This window comes from Juglans regia, chromosome 7, assembly GCF_001411555.2.
Source record: "Juglans regia cultivar Chandler chromosome 7, Walnut 2.0, whole genome shotgun sequence".
Classification (NCBI taxonomy): domain Eukaryota; kingdom Viridiplantae; phylum Streptophyta; class Magnoliopsida; order Fagales; family Juglandaceae; genus Juglans; species Juglans regia.
Genome location: NC_049907.1, coordinates 17,310,893 through 17,335,638, shown reverse-complemented (window position 1 = coordinate 17,335,638; position 24,746 = coordinate 17,310,893). Strand labels below are relative to the sequence as shown.

The following is a 24,746-nucleotide window of genomic DNA, read 5'->3' as shown; positions in this document are numbered from 1 at the left end:
GCCTTCCAACCAATCTTTGGTACTGGTCTCTATTGGTTACTTCTTCAGGCTTGGCAGGTTGTGGTTTAAGATTAGGTTCTGTAGGTGTCTCAGCTGCTTTACACCCTAGTAAACTTATTTCTCCAAGCAAGTCAAGCACATATTTTCTTTGTGAAACAAAAATACCTTTTCTTGACCTTGCAAATTCCATACCGAGAAAATACTTCAAGTCTCCCAAGTCTTTAATCTCAAATTCATTCGCAAGCATCTGTTTTAATTTATCAAGTTCCTTGCTGTCATTACCTATCAAAATAATATTGTCAACATAGACAATTAGAATAGCAACCTTCCCTTCACTTGAGTGCTTATAGAACATGATGTGATCAGCTTGACCTTGGTAGTAACTATGACCCTTTACAACCTTCCCAAAGCATTCAAACCAAGCTCTCAGAGATTGCTTGAGCCCATATAATGATTTTTTCAATTTACACAACCTTATCTCAGCATTTACTTTTACATTGTGAGGTAGCCAGGACTCTTTGGGATGAGGTATTTAAAAGAATGGATCTAGCGTGGGTTATGTCGGAAACCGTCTTGAATATATTGGCTTGCTGGACCTCTATTCAAGGTGTGCGACAGATCCAAGCGGTTTGGAAGATAATCTCTATCTGTATTATGTGGTGCTTGTGGCAGGAGCGCAATGAGAGGACGTTTGAAGACAGAGAGATCTATGGTGGAGCTAAAAATTTTATTGTTTAGGATTCTTTGTACTTGGGCCATTGCTGTGGACTTTAATGGCATGGACTTTCATGACTTCTTAGTTTCTAATGCACCTACATAAATAGGGCATATTGACTTTGTAATTGACAGTTGTTGGATTAATAAATACTTGTTTACTTATAAAAAAAAAACAAAGATTACCTTCAAAACCAAGTGGTAATTCCATAAACACTTCATCCTCTAGATCTCCATTTAAAAAAGCATTCTTTACATCCAACTGGTGTAAGGGCCAGTTAGGATGTAGCTAAGGAGAGTAACATTCGGATTGAGTTTATCTTGGCCACTGGAGCAAAAGTTTCTTGATAGTCAATTCCGTATATTTGTGTAAACCCTTTTGCAACGAGTTTAACTGTAAACACCCATTTGCAACCTACAGTTTTCTTTTCCTTTGGTAAATCAATAATTTCCCAAGTACCGCTGTTTTGTAGTGCATTCCTCTTCAAGAACTGCTAACTTCCAATCTCGATGATCCATAGCTTCCTGAATGGTCCTTGGAACAAATAGGTGAGATATATTGGATGTAAAGGCCTTATGATTATGAGAGAGTCTGTGATACAAGTTTTAACTCCTTTCCTAATGCCTATAGGTACATCAAGGTCTGTAGATTGGTCAACTGGAAGTGTAGGAGAAGGATTACCTGGGATTTCCAAATGACCAGTTTTTGGAGGTGATGATTGATTCTGCTTTGGAATTGTTGGATGATCCTTATTATTAGAACGATATCTGCCTCTAGTATAAACACGAAGCTCAGAAGAGGGATTATTCTGTAGCAATTCTTCCCCTATTTGTGATTCCCTTATGCTTTGTACAGGCAGATTGGGATTTCCATTTTTTTCACTATTTAAAATTTTAGTTCCTTGAATGTTTCGTGGAGGGATGTCAATGTCAAGGAAAACATTAGGCATTGGTATAGAAGTTTGCCAAAATTGATCGTCACTACTCTCTTTCTCCACCTGAAGATAAGTTTGGTTAAAGTAAGACTGATTTTCAACAAAAATGACATCCATATTGATGTGAATTTTTTTTGGTTTTTGGATTCAAACATTTGTACCCTCTCTTATTGGGAGCATATCCAAGAAACACATTTTTCAGCCCTAGGATCAAGTTTAGATCTAAGATGAGCTGGAATATGAACAAAAACAGTGCATCCAAATACTTTTAGAGGCAAATCAGAAATTATCCTATTATCAGGAAATGATTTTTTTAGGCATGCCAAAGGAGTGATATATTGTAGCACACGGGTAGGCATTCTATTAATAAGGTAACAAGCAGTTAGAATAGCATCCCCCCACAAGTATTTTGGAATATGCATAGAAAACATTATAGCCTGTGCAACCTCAAGTAAATGACGATTTTTTCTTTCAGAGATGCGATTTTGTTGGATTGATGTTGAATCCCTCTCTTTCAAAAAATTTCCCAAAACTTGGTTGAAATATTTTGTACCATTATCCGTACGAAGTATGCTTATTTTTGTATGAAATTGATTTTCGATCATACTATAAAAGTTCTTGAATAATATTTCAACTTCAGATTTTCCATGCATCAAATATACCCAACAAATCCGAGTATGATTATCTATAAAAGTCAAACCATTTTGTTTCCAGATAAGGTAGTAACCTTAGAGGGACCCCAAACATAACTATGAATCAAATAAAAAGGTTTTGATGCACGGTAGCCTTTTGAATTATAAGGAACTCGATGAATTTTTGATAAATGACAAACGTCACAATGAAGAGAAGTACAATCCAAATTTTTAAACAGACTAGGCAGCAAATATTTTAAAGAAAAGCTAGGATGCTCTAATCTAAGATGCCAATGCATTATTTGTTCACGCATAGGGATTGAACTAGTACTACGACTCAAGTCCTGAGCTTGTTTATTGCTGAATAGGGTATCATCAAAATAATAAAGGCCATCGATCATCCTAGCACTGCCAATCATCGCCCCTGAGCTCTGGTCCTGAAATTCACAGTGAGAATCAAAGAATATGATAGGACAGTTAGAATGATGGGATAATCTACTAATAGACAGAAGATTGCAATTAAGTTTTAGGAACATGAAGAACAAATTTTAATTCTATTTTCCCTGAAATTCTAATTGAACCTGTTCCTGCAATGGATGAAAAACTCCCATCTGCAATCCTAATCTTTTTATTACCTAGACAAGGATAATAAGATTGAAACAATTGAGATATATTTGTCATATGGTCGGATGCACCTGAATCAATAATCCATGGTGCAAAGGCAAAAGAACTAGAATAGGCACTCGGCATATTTACCTGTTTGGGCCAAGGAACCAATAGAAGTACTAGATATCGGACTGGATTTCAGCAGTTGAAGAAGTTGATCCATTTGCTCTGAACTTAGAACATTGGTTTGGGCTTCATTTGCTCTAGGAATCACTTGGTTGTTTCCAGGTCCAGGTTTACTGCTCTTCCAATTTGCTGGTTTTCCATGTAGTTTCCAGCAGGTTTCTCGAGTATGGCGTGGCTTATTACAATAGTCACACCATACTTGAGATTTTTGATTGGGATATGACTGCTGTACAGAGGCATTAGTAGCAGCCAAAACAGTAGGATTAGCAGCAACCAAAGCCGAGTCCAACCAATAATTTAAAAATTCTTGCATGTTCTACCATCTTCTTGTTGTAGTTGCAATCGTCAAGGCTCTTCCATTCATAATCATTAAATTGATACAAGTCTTGCCAAAGTCCCTTAAGGACATTAAAATACTTAGTCACATTGTTTTCCCCTTGTTGGGTCTTTCCAATTTTTTGCTGCAATTCATAAATCTGAGAATAATTTTTAAGGTCAGAATACATCTGACTAACACCATCCCAAAGTTCGTTTGCAGTAGGATAGCACATGTAATTAGCACTAATATCTTCATCCATTGCATTCACAAGCCAAGCCATGATCATGGAATTTTCAGCATCCCATACAGCATATGACGGGTTTGCTCTGTTAGGGGCCTTGGTTTCACCAGTAAGATACCCAATCTTACCTCTCCCGCGGATATACAATCAAACTGACTGAGACCATCTCAAGAAGTTGGCTTCATTGAGATGGATATTTGTGATTTGGACTGAATGGGGTTTGGTATGGGCTACTTTGGTTTCAGTTTTGGTGTTGACCACAGGTTCAGGTCTGGCCATGGTGGAAGTTTCAGAAATTTCAGACATAATGGGGGCTGAACAAGGTTAAGGCAATAAGGCCTAGGTTTAGAGGCTATGACTGCCGAAAGGAAAAGAAAACCAGGCTCCTGATACCATCTAGAAGTGGAGAAGAATTGGAATAATGTTTCTTATTAACAAAAATAAGGTACAATCCTTATGTCGTTTAGACTACACGGATAAGCTAAAAGGAAAGAATAATAAAGGAAAGAATAACAGAAGGAAAGAATGACAATTGCTAACAAATCTCCTAGAATATCTCCTAAGAAATTCTCCTAAGAATATTTACGTAATTATAGAAACTTCTCCTATAATCCAGGGAGAGTTGACTGGATAAATTTGGAAACTTTCAAACAGATGCATGTACCAACTTTCCATTATAAGAATATGGAGTGCAACAACAACAAACCATCCTAGTCAGCTATAATTTTGTAATAAGTATTGTAGTCTGTCTTATTAAAGAGCACAAAGGGCTATACTCGTACACATGAAGTATAAAAAGAAACCCCTATCAAGAATAAAAAGATTAAAGCAATTAGAAAATTATGAAAAGTTAGAAGAAAATGAAGTATAATGAGTCGTTGTCCATGTATAAAGGGAGTTGAGGACTATCTTTATCAGCTCTACTATGGAAACTTTGTTACCTTCAAATATCCATGCATTCTGCTCTCCTCTCCAAATACACAACATCAAGCATAAAGGAGCCAACCTCCATACTAGCAAAACAATATCATGGCCCTGTTGTCCTCCCCAGTTCAACAACAACTCTCTCCCCCCATCTAGGCATAATCCAATCAACACCAAACCCCTTGAATAGCAAACACCATACGGCCCTCGCTACTTTACAATGAATAAGAAGATGATCAATGGTTTCTTGTCTTCTTAGAAATACAATGTCAATTCACAACATTGACATTTTGCTTCCTTAGGTTTTCCAATGTCAAAATCTTTCCCAATGCCGCCGTCCATAGAGAAAAAGCCCCTCTCAAAGGGGTCTTCACTCTCCAAATGCTCTTCCAAGGAAATGAGAATCCATAGGTAATTCAAAACCTTATAATATGACTTCAAAATTGAGTCTCTTGGATGAGACCCAGCGTATACTCTCCATACCTCCTTGTCATATTTTGAAATTGTAGATCTCAAAAAAGAGGAAACCAAATCCTCCTCCCAATCTTACACAGGTCTTGTAAAATGGATATCCCAATGAATATTTTCATTGTGGGTTTGCATGTTCTCTTCCACCCATGCATCCTTATGATGAGAAATATTTTGGGTAAGATATGTTCAAAGGTCGCTCCTCACACCTCACATCATGCCAAAAACTAGCCTTAAAACCATCGTGGACCGCAACTCTAATAAATTTTGACAAAGAATCCCACCTCCTCTTGATATGTTTCCACAACCTTACATCAAAAGGCCCTATTACCTCCTTCGAACACCAACCATCTCTCTATCTACCGTACATGTTATTTATAACCAATCTCCATAATGCCTTGCCATTTGTTGCATATAGCCATAGCCATTTACTAATTAATGCTTGATTAAAATGAATAAAATTTGCAGGGTTTGGCTCAAGTGGTAAAGGCCTTAGTTTTGATGGTATGCTCCCTCCAAGGTCCAAGCTTTGAATCCCACTAGGTCCAAATGTAACACCCCCTTCCCGTAGGATAGAGATATTTATAACATTCATAACATAATGCCCGGTAAAGAGATTCATATCCTGAAATACCTCATTTATTGAAAAGTATCAAAATATTAAAGCTGAATTGAACATAATTGTTTCGAAAACTGAACGTAAAGTAAAAGAACATAACTAATCCTATGAATGACATAAAAGAAATCTGTGAATATCACTTATTCCTTCCTAAGTCTTTGTACTAGATCTACTCCTGGCCGTCCAACTCTGCGTCATCATAATCACCATCTGTGAGAATTAGACATAGAAGAAAACAAGAAGACTAACAAAAATGAGTTGAATATTTAGTAAGTAGCACATCATACCGTAAAATATAATTTAGCCTAGCATGGACTTAATTTCTGAAGACTCTTCACAACATATATACAGCATCACAGATTCACAATCATAAACGTAACATAATTTTCTGAAAAACTTTACATACATACATATATTATCACAGATTCACATAGCATATATATTCATCATTAACATGAGCGGAAGCATACATAATCATGGCAAACATGTATCGTGAATGCATAATAACTTGTTTATCTTGTCTTAACATGGAGTGAAACACGCTCGAGTCCGTGTTTCACTTAACTTGTGGTTAACCACGTTTGAGTCCGTGGCATTGTCTTAAAACTTCTTATCTTTCTTAATGCATGATAATTTATTAGGCTTCATGAACTTTTCTAACTTGGCATATTCTTGTTCATGACATAACATAACATGTCATATTCTTGTACATGGCATAGCTTAACATAGCATTGTCTTGTACATGACATAGCATAACATGATATGACATAACATGATCTGAACATTTTATGACATTCCATGGCATACATGATCTAAGTACTACATGAACATGGCATACATAATCTAAGTATTACATGAACATGGCTTACATAATCTGACTATTCTATTACATGGCATACTTGACTTGAATTACTACATGAACATCTCATGGCTTCCATATGATTTTAGTAACATTCAATCCATCAAACAACAAATTCATTCATTCAAGCATAATTTCATATTTCATCAAAGATCATGAAAGGAATCTAACCTTGACTTGTCTCTTAGCGTAGCGTAGATAACCCATCATAAGCACATCATATTTTCATACATAACAATAATATTCACAGTACGCATGCATTTATATGATCATACTATTTACTTCTTAGCGCTGCTTCCTGATTTCCAAGTGGTATCACGTTACCTATACAAGGTACTCGACGTTACTAATTTTCTAGACAATGTAATGATTTTGCAACCTAGGTTTAATAATATTATAGGCCCACCATGAATTAATACCCAGTGTTATAAGTTTCACTTCCTTAAGCATTTTCTGAAAAACTAGTTTAGGGGTTACAAATAGATTCAAATAAAACTTTGGTCTAATTTAAAAATCATAAAAACAGTTTATGTGACAATATAATTAAGCGCACATTAGGAAACAGTCTACTTAAATAATATACTAGTTTCTGGAGACCATTAAAATTTGGGTCCAGCATATAACATGGCCCGTGTAGAAATTAAGCCCTCTTAGAGTTTATAAGGCTCTTGGCTGAATGGCTTAAGGCCCATGGCCCACTCTTAAGTTCAGTAATGTAAAAGCCCTAAGGGCTGAGAAAAGAAAGGCTCCTGAGAGAAGCAATGTGCGACGGAAGGGGCAACTCATCGAGAGGAAAAGGCTGATGCGCGGCGGCTCAAGGGTTGCTGGGAGTGACCGGCGGCGCAACTGGTGTTACGGAGATAATTTAGGGATTTGATTTGTACTATTTTAGGGATGTTTTCCTTGATATCTAGATTGTACAAAGCAGAGAATTCGGCTGTAAATAGGTTGGAAGTACTTACCTTGTATAGAATTTAGGCGCTGGAAATCTGGCATTCATTGTGTAAATCTCTTCTATATAATGAAAGGAAACTCTATGGAAAGGGCATTCAGACCAATTTGACATGGTACCAGAGCCCCTACTTTGATTATCGTTTCTTAGTGGTCTTAATCTTTGAGAGTTTTTTTTTTTGAGTTGCGGCGATAAGAATTTTTTTTCTTCTCTGTTCTCGCACGATGGCGTGTTTTTGAGCTCGTGGTGTTCCCGGAGTATTTTCTCGCACGTATTTTGGGGTCCGACTGGTGAGCTCATCACGTTGGTGGCTGTCGGCTTTCTTTGGGAGTTGCGAGTGCTGTCTTTGTGCTCGTAGGCATTTTTTGTGGTGGCTGACAGCGTTTGTGGGTGGCTGTGAGGTGGTCGGCCGTTTCTGTGGGTAGCTAAGTGGTGATCGGCAGTTTCTGTGGTGGTCGGCAGCTTCGACTCCTCCTGGTGTGGCTGACGACGGGATTTCTCGTGGGCAAGCTTTCCTCGTGGACTTCTTGCCGTGTCTATTTGGGCGTGCTGATTCGCTTGTGGGCTTTCTGTAGTGTGTCTCAGTTTTGGGCAGGTATCTCTTGTGGGCTTTCTCTGTTCGGGCTTGCCGATTCTTCTAGCGTTTTTTTTTCTCTGCCGTGACTATCCGCAATTTTCTGGTTGGACTTATTGCTATTTTTCAGTGATTTTCATCATGTCTCTTGACAATTCTATTGTTCGATTTACTGGAAAGAATTTTCCTACATGGCAATTTCAATTTAAAATGTTCTTGAATGGGAAAGAATGATCAAATCATATTGATAGCTCTGTTCGAGTTCCCACTGATGAAAAGGAACTTGCCCAATGGGAGGTCAAGGATGCTAAGGTTATCTCTTGGCTATTGGGAACGATTGAGCCTCATCTTGTCACCAATCTTCGGTGTTTCACTACGGCTCAAGCTATGTGGGACTATCTGCATCGTATTTATCACCAAGACCAGAGCGCTTGAAAATTCCAATTGGAGTTGGAAATTAGCTATTATACTCAAGGAAATTTGACCATTGAACAATTTTATTCTGGCTTTATTAATATTTGGAGCGAGTATTCTGCTATTGTTCATGCTAAGGTTCCCACTGCGGCTCTTCAAGCGGTTCATGCTGAGAGTCAACGCGATCAATTTTTTATGAAGCTTCGACCTGAGTTTGAGCTTGTTCGAGCCGGTTTATTGAATCGTAATCCGGTTCCTTCCTTGGATATTTGCTTGGGAGAATTATTGCGTGAGAAACGACGACTATCCACTCAAATGGGTATGACTTCTGAGAAGGTCTTTTCTGAGGCTGTGAATGTAGCCTATGCAGCACAAGGGAGAGGGAGGAACAAGTTGCAGTATTTCAGTTGCAAGGAGTTCGGTCACATTGCTCGCAACTGTCCGAAGAAAGTTTGTAACTACTGCAAAAAAGAGGGTCATCTCATCAAAAACTGTCGCGTGCGGCCTCAAAATTGCCAATCCCAAGCCTTTCAAGTTGCTGTTTAGTCCTCGTCTTCTTCTGCGCCCCCCACTGTAAGCTTTGAGTCCTCTGTTCTCACACCTACCATGGTCCAACAGATGATTGTGTCTGCTTTTACGACTTTAGGCCTACAAGGTACAAATCCTACTTCCACTTCTTGGATTGTTGATTCGGGTGCTTCTAATTATATGACTGGTAGTATGACGGGTCTCCATGGTGTTCGTAAGTTTGGAGGCACGCAAACTATTCAGATTGCTGATGGCAGTACACTTCCTATTACTGCTGTTGGTACTTTGGGTTCTTCATTTCGAAATGTTTTTGTCTCTCCTGGATTATCTACCAATTTGATTTCTGTTGGACAATTGGTAGATAATAACTGTGATGTTCATTTCTCTCGTGGTGATTGTCTTGTGCAGGATCAGGTGTCGGGGAGGGTGATCGCGAAGGGGCCTAAAGTGGGACGTCTATTTCCTTTACAGTTTTCTCTTCCTAATGTTGTTTCTTTTGCTTGTACGGCTAGTGCCAGTAATAATGAAGTATGGCATAAGAGATTGGGTCATCCTAATTCTGTTGCCTTGACTCATATTTTGAAACATGGTTTTTTGGGCAATAAAGATTCATTTTCTTCATCTTCTGTATCTTTTGATTATGTTTCTTGTCGTCTTGGTAAAAGTAAAACATTACATTCTCCTGCGCATGGTAGTCGTGCTTCTACTTGCTTTGAAATTGTGCATACTGATGTTTGGGGTGTCAGTCCTATTATTTCTCATGGTCAGTATCGTTATTTTGTGACGTTTATCGATGATTATAGTCGATTTACTTGGATCTATTTTCTTCGTTCTAAAGCTGACGTGTTCTCTGTTTTTCAAAAATTTGTTGCACTTGTCGAGACACAGTTTAGTACTAGTATCAAAACCTTACTCTCCGACTTAGGGGGGGAATACATGTCTCATTCCTTTCAGACTTATCTTCAACAAAAAGGGATCATTTCTCAGCGTTCTTGTCCTTATACCCCTCAACAAAATGGAGTCGCTAAGCGTAAGAATCGTCATCTCTTAGATGTCGTTCGTACTTTTTCTGATTGATTCGTCTGTACCTTCTAAGTTTTGGGTAGAAGCTTTTTCTACTGCTATTTATTTAATCAATCGTTTGCCTACTACCACTCTAAATTATGATTCTCCATATTTTCGATTATTTGGCATATCTCCTAGGCATCAATCCTTTCATACTTTTGGGTGTGTTTGTTTTGTCCATCTGCCACCTGTTAATCGTCACAAGCTTGCTGCCCAGTCTGTCACGTGTGCTTTTATGGGATATAGCCCTACTCAGAAAGGATTTGTTTGTTATGATGCTCATGCAAACAAATTCAGAATCTCCCGGAATGTGATTTTATTTGAAAATCAATATTTCTTTCAATCTCAGGTTATTTCTGATCCTCCTATTACCCTTTTACCTGCTTTTGATGATGTGTCTTCTTCTATTGAGTGCTTTAAACCAGGTGTAGTGTATCATAGACGTCATTTTTCAACGCCTCTTCCAGACACTGATCCATCATCTGATTCTATGCTTCCTAGGCGCTCCACCCGGGTTACACATCCACCAGAGAGGTATGGTTTTTCTCATACCTCGCTTACTGCCACTCTCGACACTGTTTCTGTTTCTCACTCTTATACTTAGGCAGCCACCCAAGCATGTTGGCAGGAGGGCATGCAAGAAGAAATCCATGCTCTTCAAGACAATCACACTTGGGATCTTGTGACTTGTCCCTCTGGTGTAAAACCTATTGGTTATAAATGGGTATACTTAGTCAAGTTTCGGTCTGATGGCTCACTGGACCGATATAAGGCCCGTCTCGTGGCCCTTGGGAACCGACAGGAGTATGGTATTGATTATGAAGAGAAATTTGCACCTGTTGCCAAAATGACTACTATACGGACTATCTTGGTACTTGTTGCATCGCAGGGGTGGTCTCTTAGGCATATGGACGTGAAGAATGCTTTTCTACATGGGGATTTGCAGGAAGAAATCTATGTCTCCACCTCCTGGCATGTTTACTGCACCTTCCTCAGAGGTTTGTCGGCTACGCCGATCCTTATATGGGCTGAAACAGGCTCCGCGTGCATGGTTTGATAAATTTCGCTCTACTCTGCTTGCTTTTCACTTTACTCAGAGTCAATTTGGTTTCTCTCTATTTCTTTGCAAGACTTCTGTAGGAATTGTATTCTTCTAGTATATGATGACGATATTGTGATTATTGGCTTTGATACTGAGTTAATTTAGCAATTACAACAGCATCTCAAGGCTTCCTTTCACATGAAAGATCTTGGTCTCTTGCAGTACTTTCTTGGCCTTGAGGTGCAGATTACTCCGACTGGTACATTGTTACATCAGCACAAATACACGGAGGAAGTAATTTCATTAGTTGGCCTCCAATTGGGTAATTCTGTTCTTACCCCCTTGGAGGTAAATCTTAAACTTCGTCAAGAGGAAGGCGAGTTTCTATCAGATCCATCCTTGTATCGGCAACTCGTTGGGAGTTTGAACTACTTGACGATTACTCGTCCTAACATTTATTTTGCTGTGCAGCAGGTCAATCAATTTATGCAAGCCCCTCAACACCTTCACCTAGCCGCTGTCCGCCGCATTATCCGATATCTGAAGGGCACCTCCACAAGCGGGTTGTTCTTTCCTAAGGAATCTTCCTTACAGTTGGTGGGGGTATAGTGACGCTGACTGGGCCGGATGTGCGGATACTCGTCGCTCTGTTTTAGGCTAGTGCATGGTTTTAGGCAATGCACTGATTTCTTGGAAGAGTAAGAAGCAAGACAGAGTTTCCAAATCCTCGACTGAGTCTGAATATTGTGCTATGTCTTCCATCTGCTCTGAGATCACATGGTTTCGTGGGTTATTGGGTGAACTTGGTTTTCCTCGTCTTCATGCTTATAATACCAGTGCTATTTAGATCGCCGCTAATCCTGTCTTCCATGAGCATACAAAACATATTGAAGTCGATTGTCATTCCATACGTGAATGTTTTGATAGACATGTGATTACTCTTCCTCACATTTCCACTGAACATCAAATTGCAGACATCTTCACTAAAGCTCTTTCTCGGCACCGACATCAGTTCTTGGTTGACAAATTGATGCTTTTTAATCTACCAGCATCAATTTGAGGGGGGATGTTACGGAGATAATTTAGGGATTTGATTTGTACTATTTTAGGGATGTTTTCCTTGATATCTAGATTGTACAAAGCAGAGAATTAGGCTGTAAATAGGTTGAAAATACTTACCTTGTATAGAATTTAGGCGCTGGAAATCTGGCATTCATTGTGTAAATCTCTTCTATATAATGAAAGGAAACCCTATGGAAAGGGCATTCAGACCAATTTGACAACTGGGAGGTCCCTATGGTGGTGCGACACCGAGAGAGGGAGAAAGAGAGAGAGTTTTAGAGAGATGGAATTGAAAACTCAAATAACCGAGAGGGAGTAAGGGTGAGTGCAATGACAGTGGCTTACCTAAGGGAGTGGGTGCGGCGGGACTAGGTTGGCCTGTAGTTTCTGGAACCGTGGGTGGTGCTCCGACATCCTAGGGTGGTCGGCAGTGGCTGGGCAGGGTATTAAGCTTATGCGAAAGTGAGTTCTACCTCCAGGTATTTTTGTGTGTTTAACTCAGAGGGTTTCGTGAGATTTATAGACGATGGGGAGGGGAGTGGCGTGAGTCCTCAGGAGGTATGCTAGTGTTTGAAGTTGGCTACTTAGGAAATTATTCCTACGAGGATACAAACACTGAGAGGATTTTTGAAGAGTTTGAGTTAGAGTTTAGTTTCAAACTAGAAACCCATTCCAATATGGGAACGTAATGGATGACCATACGAAGATTTTGATAGGGAAAGAATCATTGTTTTAATTTATCTGATAGCATATTTCCTAAAATAATAAAAATAAAATAAAATAAAAAGAATACTAATTTTATGCCCTAAATTTGGACCTGTATGTTACAACAAACAATCTCTAGGGGCCATCTGAGTAGGGGATTTTCTCTTTGAATTACTCGAGGTGCACTTTGACAAAACTCCTTGCCGAGGGCTTGTCCACCCCTGGGATTAGTCGGGACACTGTTTCCGGACACCCGGTGCTAATAAAAATAAATGAATCAAATTTTTTATGCCCAAACCACTTGATTTTAACAAATGCTCTACCAATTCACTTAAAAACTCATCAACAATTCCCCCCCCCCCCCCAAAAAAAAAAAAAAAAAAACAAAAACAAATCTCTCTCAAGTTTTTGAAACCCATTGGCCACTCTTACTAGAAAGGGAAACCAAGAGAGTATGTTGGCAAATTGGAAGAACTACATTTCATTAAAGTCAAACGACCACCGTTAGAAAATTTTTTTGATCAATAAATAGGAAACTTTATTAGAAATAGGCAAAGGCAAGTACATGGGACATATACAAGAACCACACCTATGCATGGCTATCTAAAGATATAAGAAATTCATGTACGATCATTCTTTTTAACACACCCTCCCAAATAGATTTTGCCTTGATAGCAGCTCCAAACGGAAGACCAAGATATTTCTAGGGAAGTAAAGAAACCTTACAACCCAAAATGTTTGCCAATCCCTAAACATTAATTTTATAAACATAGGAATCAGTTTAGACTTTGAAAGATTCACCTTCAAGCTCGAAACAATTTCGAAACAAAGCAATAGAGCCCTCAAATATTTGAATATTACCACCTCCCACTAAAAAACTAGAAAGAAACCTTCATTAATAGCTTCTCCCAACATACGACTGAGTGCATCCATAACAATGACATACAGAAAAGGGCAGAGAAGGCCCCTTTGTCTTTTTTTTTTTTTTTATAAGTAAGATGAAAATTTTAAGGCCCCCTTGTCTTGAACCCCTAGAGCTATTAAAAAACTCCTCCGGTGCACCATTCACCAAAACCGAAAAACGGATATAGAAATACAATGCCTAATCCATGAAATCCATCTTTCCCCAAAACTTGACCTCCCAAGTAAGTAACACAAAAAATCCCAGTTAACATGATCATATGTCTTTTCCATCTCTAATTTGCAAAGGATCCCATGTATTCCCACTTTGATTCTACTATCTAGACATTCATTAGCAATAAGAACCGAATCCAAAATTTGTCTTCCTTGCTCAAAAGCATTATGGTGTTTTGATATAATGCTACTCATAATGGTACTCATACGGTTGGCAAGAACCTTTGAGAGTATCTTGTACACTTCATTAACAAGACCAATGGGTTGAAAATTCTTCACCTCCATTGCCCCAACTCTCTTAGGGATAAGGGCAACAAATGTTGCATTAAGACTTTTTTCTAAGTTTCCAAAGAAATCGAGTTCATGAAAAAGCTTCATATTATACTCACCAACCACACCTAACAATCATGGTAGAAAGCCATAAAGAACCCATCTGGACCTGAGACTTTATCCTTAGCCATCCCACGAATCACCTCAAAAACCTCATCTGCCTCAAAAGGTCTCTCCAACCAAATAGAGCTTGATTGATCGATAGTCTCAAAGGGCAAGCCATCAAGTTTGGGTCTCCAAGGGAATTTTTCTCCTTCTGAAGATCTTCATAGAATTTGACAATATGACTCTTAATAGCATCTTGATTTGAGCAAACTCGTCCATCAACCTGAAGCATCTCAATGGCATTATTCCTACGATGAGAATTAGCCACCCGATGTAAGAATTTAGTACATTAATCCCCTTCTTTCAACCAAAGGGCTCGTGATTTCTGTCTCCATGAGACTTCTTCCATTAAAAGCACCTTTTCAAGCTCAGTATTGATGGATAGTTTCCTGCAAGATTCCTCTTCAAAAAGAGGAACGCTCACCTCCCTACCCTCCAAAACCTGTAAATCCTAAAAAGGGGATTGTTTTTTGTTATCAGTATGTCCAAAGACATGCTTCTGCATCTTCAAATCCCTCTTCAATGCTTTGAGTTTTACGGCCAAAATAAAACTTCATGAGCCCTCTAAAAGATGCGAGGACCACCACAACCTTACTTTCTCAACCAAACCTTCAACTTTCAGCCACATATTTTCAAACTTGAAATACCTATTACCCTCATGAATGCCCCCCACAATCCAATACGATAGGGAATGGTCTGAACAAACTCTAGCCAATCTCTTTTGGAGCAAAGTAGAGTAGTGAGCCTCCCATGAGGGAGACACCAAAAATCTGTCCAAATGGGAACCAAGCCCGATTATTGGACCAAGTGTGCATACCACTGACAAGTGATAGATGTATGCACTGACAAGTGGTAGATCCACCAAATCCATATCGAAGATAAATTCAGAAAACTCATTCATTGCAAGATTTTGCTGGACTTTTCCCGATCTTTCACTAGGGAACCAAGTGATATTAAAATCACCACCAATACACCAAGGTAAGTTACACCAACTGCTCAAACCATCAAGCTCATCCCATAAATCCTTTATATTAGTCTCCACATTTGGCCCGTACACAGTTAAAGCCATCCACCACATTCTTAAAAAAGCAAGCCAGTATAGTTTTGAATACACTCCTCAATAGACTCAACCACCCTCATATCCCACATAATAAGAATACTCCCTGACGCTCCATTGGAAGCAAGGTATACCCAACCCACAAACGGACAGCCCCAAAGACTAAACATGATGCTTTGACCAATGAACTCAAGCTTAGTTTCATGCAAAGAAACAATATCAAATTTCCAATGACATAAAAGATTCTTAACCCGAAGACACTTATTGGGATCATTAAGACCCTGAATATTCCAAGAAAGGATTTTAGGCTATATGGGAAGAAACAACATTTCCCTTAAATATTCCTCTACTAGTACTCCCCTCCCGGCCATCATAATTAATCGAACAAGTGAGACGCTTAAGCTCTCTATTTTTTCTAGAAGCAGATTTAAAGGATAGAGTACGATCCGCCTCAATAGCAATGAGTAATGCCCTAAATTTCCTTCACTTTCTGAATCACCCAGTCCGAAGGTAGTCCACCCATTGCTGGCTAAGGAGACAAGGTGCATAACGACACTGGATCTAGCTCATCGCCCCTATACACCATTTGAAGATTACGACCCACCTCCTCAGACTTGGACAATGTGCATAAAGACACTGACTTCTCCCCACAGAACCCTAGACCACTCTCGACACCAACTTTTTCCCCATGGACTAGCTGAAGTTCCCCAGAGACAACATTGTTAGCTGCCATAGCATTTGGAAAAATAGAGCACATAAACTCCCTACAACCCGATAACGTAATATCCTCCAAAGGGACAGCCATAGACAAGGGCCTAGTAGTGATTATGGGGATATCACTAAAAGAAGAAGGTAGATAAAGAGCAAGACTTACAGGGGGAAGGTCAACTTTGATGCACTTGGAATTGTGAGACACCAGAGGCACAATTATGGTCTCCTGCATCCGTGATACATTCAAGGGCCCAGAACTTTTAGGGAAACGTTAATGTCACCCTTGCTCAGCAGAGACACCACATAATGGGAAGCTGAGTCAAAATAACCCGGAAGAGAAGAATCCCGCAACACTTTTTTGTGAATCTCATTTTCGCCAAAACCGGCGGAATGATGATGGGGAAGTGATCAAAAGCAATCGTTGATTGGTTCTGGGTCAGACCCAGAGGCGATGGGCCACCCATCGACGAGCTGGACTCTGCAGAGGAAGAAGAGCCTCTTTCAAACGAAGATGGATCGTGAGGAGTTTTAGCCTGCCGCACGGGCTAGGAATTTGTCTTAGGTAGGAGTGTCAATATGTGACACGACTCATTAACCCAACACGAACACGACACGATAAAAGCGGGTTAGGGTTTACCCTTAACGGGTTCGGGTCAAAACGGGTTGACCCGTTAAGACACGATAGCTTAACGGGTTAATAACGGGTCAACCCGTTATAACCCATTTAGAAAGTTAAAATTAAAATTATACCCTTATACCTAAAAATCAACCCGTTATCAACCCGTTAAGAAAGTTAAAATTACAATTATACCCTTATACCTAAAAAATAAATTTGTTGGGATTTTAATTTCGATATTTTTATTGTTTAGATTGTAATTTTGGACTTGTAGTTAGTTTTATATTTTTTTATAGATATTATGATTTTAACATTTATATAAAATTATGCTAAACTTAATTAGATTAAAAAGGTTAATTTTGGATTTGTTTCAATCCATTTACATAAATAGGTCAAAATGGGTTGACACGACACGACCCGTTATGTTATTGGGTCGTGTTAGGGTTTGAGATTTTGACACGATAAGCTTAACGGGTCGGGTTAGGGTTGACCTATATAGTATAATATACATGTCTTGACATGACACGAACACGACTCGTTAACACGATTTGACACCCCTAGTCTTAGGCCCATCCCCCAATAATGCCTTCTCTTTTCCACCACCAACTGACCTCTTAACAACAGACCTTGAATGAAGGCCCAATGACAATGATCCAGAAGAAGTCGAAAAACTTGGGCAGGAAGGGCCAAGCCCAATGAAAACCCCAAACCTGAGTCCACATTGGAAAAGAGACAATTGGTCATTTCCTTCAGGTAGGACCATAAAACTACGTCTACCACCTCCTCTATACACCTTCAGCGACAATAAACGACCATAAGAGGTCGCCCGATGTTGGACTAAAAAGACACTGTTTCCTTCTCGAATGGTTTTGAGAAATTCCTTTTCGTGTCTCATTGAAATGTAAGCCTCCACTGTGTTGACCAACTAAGGTGCAACTCCATTTCTAGAAAGAAGTGGCCTTTGTCAATTGTTTGCCCTTTTCAGTGATTTTGAAAAATCCCTTGTCCTCAATGGAATATACAAACAACTTAGCATCCACTTGTAAACTCACACATCATACACCCACACTACTCGAGAAAAAAAAATGATAATAGGATGAAGGACAAAAACCGAATGAGAAGAAGAAAAAGAAAATGAGAAATCTTTTGAAATGAACTGTAAAAAGAGGTTACTTCTTGCAAGAAGCGCTATAAATAGGATAGTGTGTCATGATTGACTCATTTTGGATAATATGAGGAAGAGGAAGATTATCTGTTATTCTTATGATAAATAAAATTTTGTTCACTGATCAAAAAACACTTTTCGAAAATAATTAACTTCCAATGAAATCATCCTCACCCATAAAAATGGTGCTATTAACATCACATGGCTTTTTCTCTACCAAACAAGTCTCTAAAGCATTGTTAATACAATCAAAACTATATTAATGTAACGCCCTGTACCCGGAGGTCCATAGAGTTACTTCTTGACACTTAAAATCATATCTCAAATTTACATAACAAACTCCAATATAATTACTCTAAGACTCCACAAAGACTCAAAATAAACGTCAACCTTCAAAAATAGTAAGTCAACAGAACAAAACAAATCTACTGAATAAAACTCTCTAATAATCGAAGTACCCTCTTTGTACTTAATCCACTATGCTCACATAGCCTTGCCCATGCTTCCTATTCTTGATCCTTAGCAGAAACATCCAAAATATCTGAAAATATTCTGGAAATAAGGGGTGAGTTATCTACAACTCAGTAAGCAGTAAACATATATCATTGTGTAAACATGAGCCAGTAACAAAATGTAGAACAAAACTTGTTATAAAAAATATCAGAGCGATAATTTAGAAATATTCATATTCAAAAGTCCTTTGGCATAACATAACTGAAACACTATCATATCAGAGTGGAATTCCATGTTTAACCCTCGTGGTAGTGTTGTGCAAACCACGAAGGCCAACTATGGGAAAACAAAATGTGAAATCTGCCCCATATTATTCTCGGAGTCCCGAGTGTGCACACAGGAAAGACCACGCAGAAAACCACTTTGCTTCCAAAGTGGGTGCACCAGAAACATAGAAGTTGGTACCAACTCAAACAAAGGTCATAGTTTTACACCCTTGATAAGGTCTAATCATGCACAAATTTTTCAAATTTCTTACTTGCTCTTTTTATAGAACCGAGAGCAAAATACCAAAAATTTCTTATGTCTACATTAGTCATGACAAAAATATTTTTCTCTTATGCAGATCATGAATAATGTAGATAAAATTACCAAAGTTGTTTTGAAGTTTTTTTTTAATAGGTAATCAAGAAATTTTATTCATAGAAATAGGTAAAGTCCAGATACACAGGTAATATACATGAGAAGCACCTAGTTAGAGGTTACAATCGAAAATAGTGTTTTCAAGTTTTTCATAGCAAAATATGCATGTTTTTCTTAAAATCAACCTCAGTCCATTTCTTTTATGCAAAGCCTTGCATAGGAGCACCACTTACCTGCACTTCTTAATGTCTTTGAATTGCCTCACATAGTGCCCATCAAGAACCAAACGACACCTAAACATAATTAATGCAAACTATAAATTAATAGAATTAAAACTAGTACATCTAAAATAAGATGAAACGTGCTAACTCTACGATTCCCCAACCTTCTAACTCGTTACTGCACAACTTCAAGGAAACCAAAATACTTCCCGGCTGGTTGGAATGACTACAATTATAAATATGGTCACTCAAATATTTATAAACATTCACTACTTAACAAACTGCCACATTTAAATCAATTCTAACCACGTGACATCATAATATGCTTAGGGTAATGATACACTTACACCTCATTTGCTACTGTTTTACATAATTTAGAAGAAACTAAATTCAATCAACCAACGCAACCATGTAATTTGACTAAAAAAAATTCAATTTTATAAAAATTGACCCCTTTTGCTCTTTGAGCCATTTTTTATAAAATTGATTTTATTTTTAATTAGATTACATGATTACGTTGGTTGATTGAATTTATTTTCTTATAGATTATGCAAGAATGTTATGTTCTGGGATTTTTAATCCAGATTCAAATAGCAAAAAGAAAAAAAAAATTAAATAGTAAAACAATAGTAAAGGAGGTGTAAGGGTATCATTATCATTATTCATATGCTTATACCACTTACTCCAAAAGACTCTTCATCAAACATCAACCTGAAACCTTCGGCCACCCGACATGTACGCCTTAATTTTCCTTTCCACTTTAGCAAACCCATGACAATTATCCAATCATAACTCATCCTCATTGTTCGTAATTCAGTTAACACCACTTCCAAGATAACAACTTGCAACCACTCACACAACACCGTACACCCTTTTTAACCTTATCAAACAATTGCTAAAATCCCAATGCTTGCACAACCAAAACATCAACTTCACAATGGCCCAAATGTACAAAGCCACAATTGCCACTACGTATCCAATCATCTGAAAACCCTCTCAACAATGCAAATTCAACAACCCATTAGCAAAACATCCCAAATCAGTCATCCGCATGGATTTCCAAACCCAACAACCAATTAACATTTATCACCAAACCCAATGACCAAATCTGTAACCCAAAACAACACAATCCTCACAATCTAGAAACCATGGTGTTGCAGAAAAATAAGGTTTACCTTGGGTTGAATTAGTCCAAGTAGGCTATGGCAGGACGGGGTGGGTGGTGAGCAGTGGGGCTTCATGTGGTGAAGCTAGTTGGATCACTGTGGTTTGAACGAAGGGCATGTAGTGGCTTGGCTTGGTGGCCAGATCAAAGCATAGAGTGAGAAACAAAAGGGGAAAACGGACCGAAAGAGAGAGAGGAGAGGGAGGAATCAAGGGTTTACCTGCTTGGTCTCGAGGTCAGACAATGGCGGTGAAAGAACTGAACAACGATAGTACACCAAGAGGAGCAACATCACCCGATTTGAAACACACAGAGAGGGCGAGCACGAGAAACACTTACCAGAAACAACCTGGAGGTTGGTCGGCTAGGCAAAGCAAGGGACTCCATGCAGCGGAGGAGCTTGTCGGAGGGTGTAGGGAAACTTTCGAGAGTGCGGTGCATGAGACCGGGATTTACTTTGCAAGGGTGGGTCCAAAGGGCCCTGCCTTGGAGAGGTTCCCTGACATTAAAAAATAAATAAAAGTACTTATCACATGCAGAAGACTGATAGAAACAGGGGAAGATTGCGTGGAGTGATATAGAAAACACAAATGATGTGAGAGACCAAGTGAGAAACAGAAGAGAGGAAGAGAGAATTGGTGGGGGAGTGAAGTAAGGGGGGGGCACATGTGTAGTGAAAAGAGGGAAAGAGAAAGTGATGGGGAGGAGAGAAAAATGGAAAAAAAGGGAAACATGCATAACTGAAAAAAGTGGAAAGGGAAAGGGGCTTCGGGGTGTCTTCGTGCAAGAGAGGGAAACATAGAGAGAGAGGGCGTTTGCAGGTTAGGAAAGAAAGAGAAGAAGGGGGAACTAAACCCCAAGTCCAAACAGTGTGTTGCACCTTTTTTTTTTTTTCTTCTAAGGGGTTGCGTTTACCTCCAAGGCTTGGGCTGGGTCGGGTTATTACAATTAATGTACTTATGAAACTTAAGAATTCAGAAAAAAAAAATTAAGCTTAAATGCTACCAAAGGCTGCAAAACCATTCACACAAGCACTGCAAGATCATAGGCACCCACGGTTACAGACTGATTTTGTGGTGTATATATCTATATGTCTAAGTATGGATGGCTTATGACTACCAACGGATACTGCACAAGGGCTTTCTCGTCTTGTTTGGCCTGTTTTTATTTTACATGCAATTAACTAGCCTAAACTAGGGGTTTATGGCTGCCTTAATTTCCACTGCTTTGTTCTGCTAAAGAAATTCCTTTATGCCACTGAGACTTTTTGCCATAATCATCCGTTAAATGAACAAACAGTTCCATTCAAACAATCCAATGTGAGAGATAATAATAGCTCAGTTGTTGCAGTAACTGAAACCTTGGAGATGGAAACTTTTACTGCCAAAAATGATGAAAGAGGTGCCTTCATTGGTTGTTGGGTTTAACCAACCTTCTTTTCTTTTTTTTTTTTTTTTTTATTTTTTTTTTTTATATATCGGGGAACCTCTCCAAGGCAGGGCCCTTCAGACCCACCCCTGCTGAGTAAAACCCCAGTCCTGTGCACCGCACTTTCGGAAGTTTTCCTACACAGAACTGGTTAAATAGTTGGCTTTATATATGCCATCAAATTGGGAACTTTGGCCTATTCTTTTCCTTCTTTCAATAGCCTCGGTATTTGTTCCAGCTCTTCCTCTATAATATGGTCAGTAGGTGGAGGAACAAAGTTTGATGTGGAAGAGCATCACAGCAACAATTCATATAGGAATAGTGATTTTGGACAAATGGGAGATACGATCGGTTTTATTTGTTCTAATATAATAATGAACCTCTATGGTATCTGGAGTGTGTCTTGCTTTAATTTTGTGTGCCAAATGTGTTGGAGGCCAAGAAAGAAAATGAATGTAATAAAAATTGTAATTGCTCAGCTTTTTTTTGCTTTCATGCTTTCTGAAGATATGGTGATTGTTTTTAGGTTTCAACGATCATACTCTGATTGTGAGTTTACAATTTGGTTCCTTCAATGCAACCATCCAAAAAGACATACATACGTATCATTGAGAAATTATCCGTTTCCACGAAATGTGGACTATTATGTCACTCATTGTTCTTTTACTTAGGCTAATAGGTTTCCATTAAATTCTACATTTGCAAGATATCATACTCCGGGGAATTATTCCAACTTCATGGGATCAATTTTAAATTTGAATTTGACAATCGGTTATGTGTCTCTCTCTGCATTTTCAACCCCAATATCTCGTGCTTTAGCGTTGAAAGTAATTGAGTTTGAAGTCGGAATTGGCTTGATTATACATGTTGTCATACTACCTTAGTAGCTCCTATTGTGCAAAGGGGGGGATATGCACTATAAGAGAAGATGGTTTGGAAGTGATTTTGTTCTCTTAACATTACAAGGTTCCACAATGCATGACTAAGGATATATGTACTAAGAGAAGCATTTTTAAGAAAGTTATTCAAGTGTTGGCCTCTGCATTCTAAGTCTTTTAATAAAATCCTCCCCCACCTGTTTCATTTTCCTTTTTGTGTGCTTTTTTCGTACACACCATGTGTATGTGCTTCTTTAATATCTTTTGCTGCTGATGAAAAATGTTAGATATGCTTGTTATTTTTTTACAAGAGTTTCTTCTTCTTTCTCCCTTTTATTTAGGGACCTCTCAAGGTTTTACTTGTAATGTTCATACCTTTGATTTTTTGTCCATAAAAAAGAAGCCTTAGATTTTTTTTTCTGATTTCTTGATTATGCATGTATAGGTTACTTGCGCATGCCAAGGTTGAATCTGTGAAATTGAAGGAAGCAGCTGAGCAGAGGAGGCTCAAAAAGAGAAGCTGGCTTTCATTTAGATGGTATGAGGGGAACCTGATGTTACTACCTGTTTCTTGAATATAAATTGTGTTGCCCTGTGATTGTTTCTTTGGCTATGTGTAGTTCCTAATTTCTTCACTTTTTGCTACACTGAAACTTCTGCTTTTTGCCTGCTTTCTTATGTACATGGCTATTTATATGAGTTTTTTTAACATCTCAGGCGTGCAGACTCTGAGGATGACTCTGTGGGGGATGCTTCTGAGGGTCTACAGATAACAAAAGAAGGACTGACTAAAGAGGAATGGCAGGCAATCAATAATTTACTGAGTCATCAGCCAGATGATGAGTTGATATCACATTCAGGAAAGGACATGCAGAATATGATCCAGTTTTTGGTAACTGTATCAATTGGACAGGCTGCTGCTAGGATCATCGACATAAATCAGACTGAAATTGTTTGTGGCAGATTCGAACAACTTCATGTGTCTACCAAGTTTAAAAATCGCAGTAAACACTGCGATGTGTTATTGAGATTCTATGGTTTATCAGCACCCGAAGGTTCACTTGCACAGGTTTGTTTTGTTATAATGTCAAGGTTTTGATGATCTCATGCCAAGATTTTTAAGTCTGATGCGATAGAAGTGTTTTAGACTGGCGGTGTTCTGAAAATGTTGCTCGAGTTTCGGTATGGTCATCAGTTTGTAAATGTATCCAATTTTACTGCTTGTTACCTTTATTGTTCTTTGCTACATTTTCTAAAAAATTTCTGGTGGTTCTTTTATTCTTATTATTTGTGGAGATAAAACTGATGCTGTAGTTAAAATTTCTATAGAGCTCTATATTGAAATATGTATTGTTTTGGTGCACTTACATGTTTTCAGCATTTGCTTTGCAGAGTGTCTGTAATGAGCAGAAGGTGAACGCATTAGCTGCTAGTTTTGTACACACGCCAGTTGGGGAGAATGTTGACTGGAGGCTTTCAGCTACTATCTCTCCCTGCCATGTTACGGTAATTGCATAGTCATCGAAGGAGGAACTAAGAGTGATATGTGAATCTGACAATGTAGTTACTTAATATCATATCTCACTCCAGAAATCTCCTATATGTGCTCATTCTGAACTTTACTTGCACAATGAAGCCCTTTTTCTGACAAAATCTGCAAATCTCATTTGTATTGTTAGAAGAAAACATGGAAAGCCATTAACATCTCTAATCTTTCAAGTTGCTACCTTTTAGTTGGATGGTAACAGAGGGGGTGGGGAAAAGATCATTTTTTTCTTGTCCGCTGTTTATGTGGCTTGGTTTTTATGTTGTCTATGAACCTTGTTCTGTAAACAACTCATAGTTTTTCAAGGTACTTTTGTTCATCTCTAATGTCTGCTGGTAATGTTTAATATGCATGGATGTGCCTTGCAGATATGCTCATCCCTTTTCATTCTCTTTTTTCCCTCTACCACCATCTTACAGTCCCTATCATATGAAACTTCCTAAATCCGTA

At 38.6% G+C, this 24,746-nt stretch overlaps 1 protein-coding gene across 1 annotated transcript in view; it reads left to right on the top strand.

Annotated features, from left to right (window-relative positions):
- LOC108986177 overlaps window positions 1-24,746 on the top strand; it is a 99,636-nt gene that overhangs the window by 33,542 nt on the left and 41,348 nt on the right. The window contains exons 13-15 of the mRNA XM_018958698.2: window positions 23,196-23,288; window positions 23,468-23,819; window positions 24,143-24,256. Coding sequence (XP_018814243.2) covers window positions 23,196-23,288; window positions 23,468-23,819; window positions 24,143-24,256 — 559 coding nt within the window. The remainder of the gene's footprint in view (window positions 1-23,195; window positions 23,289-23,467; window positions 23,820-24,142; window positions 24,257-24,746) is intronic.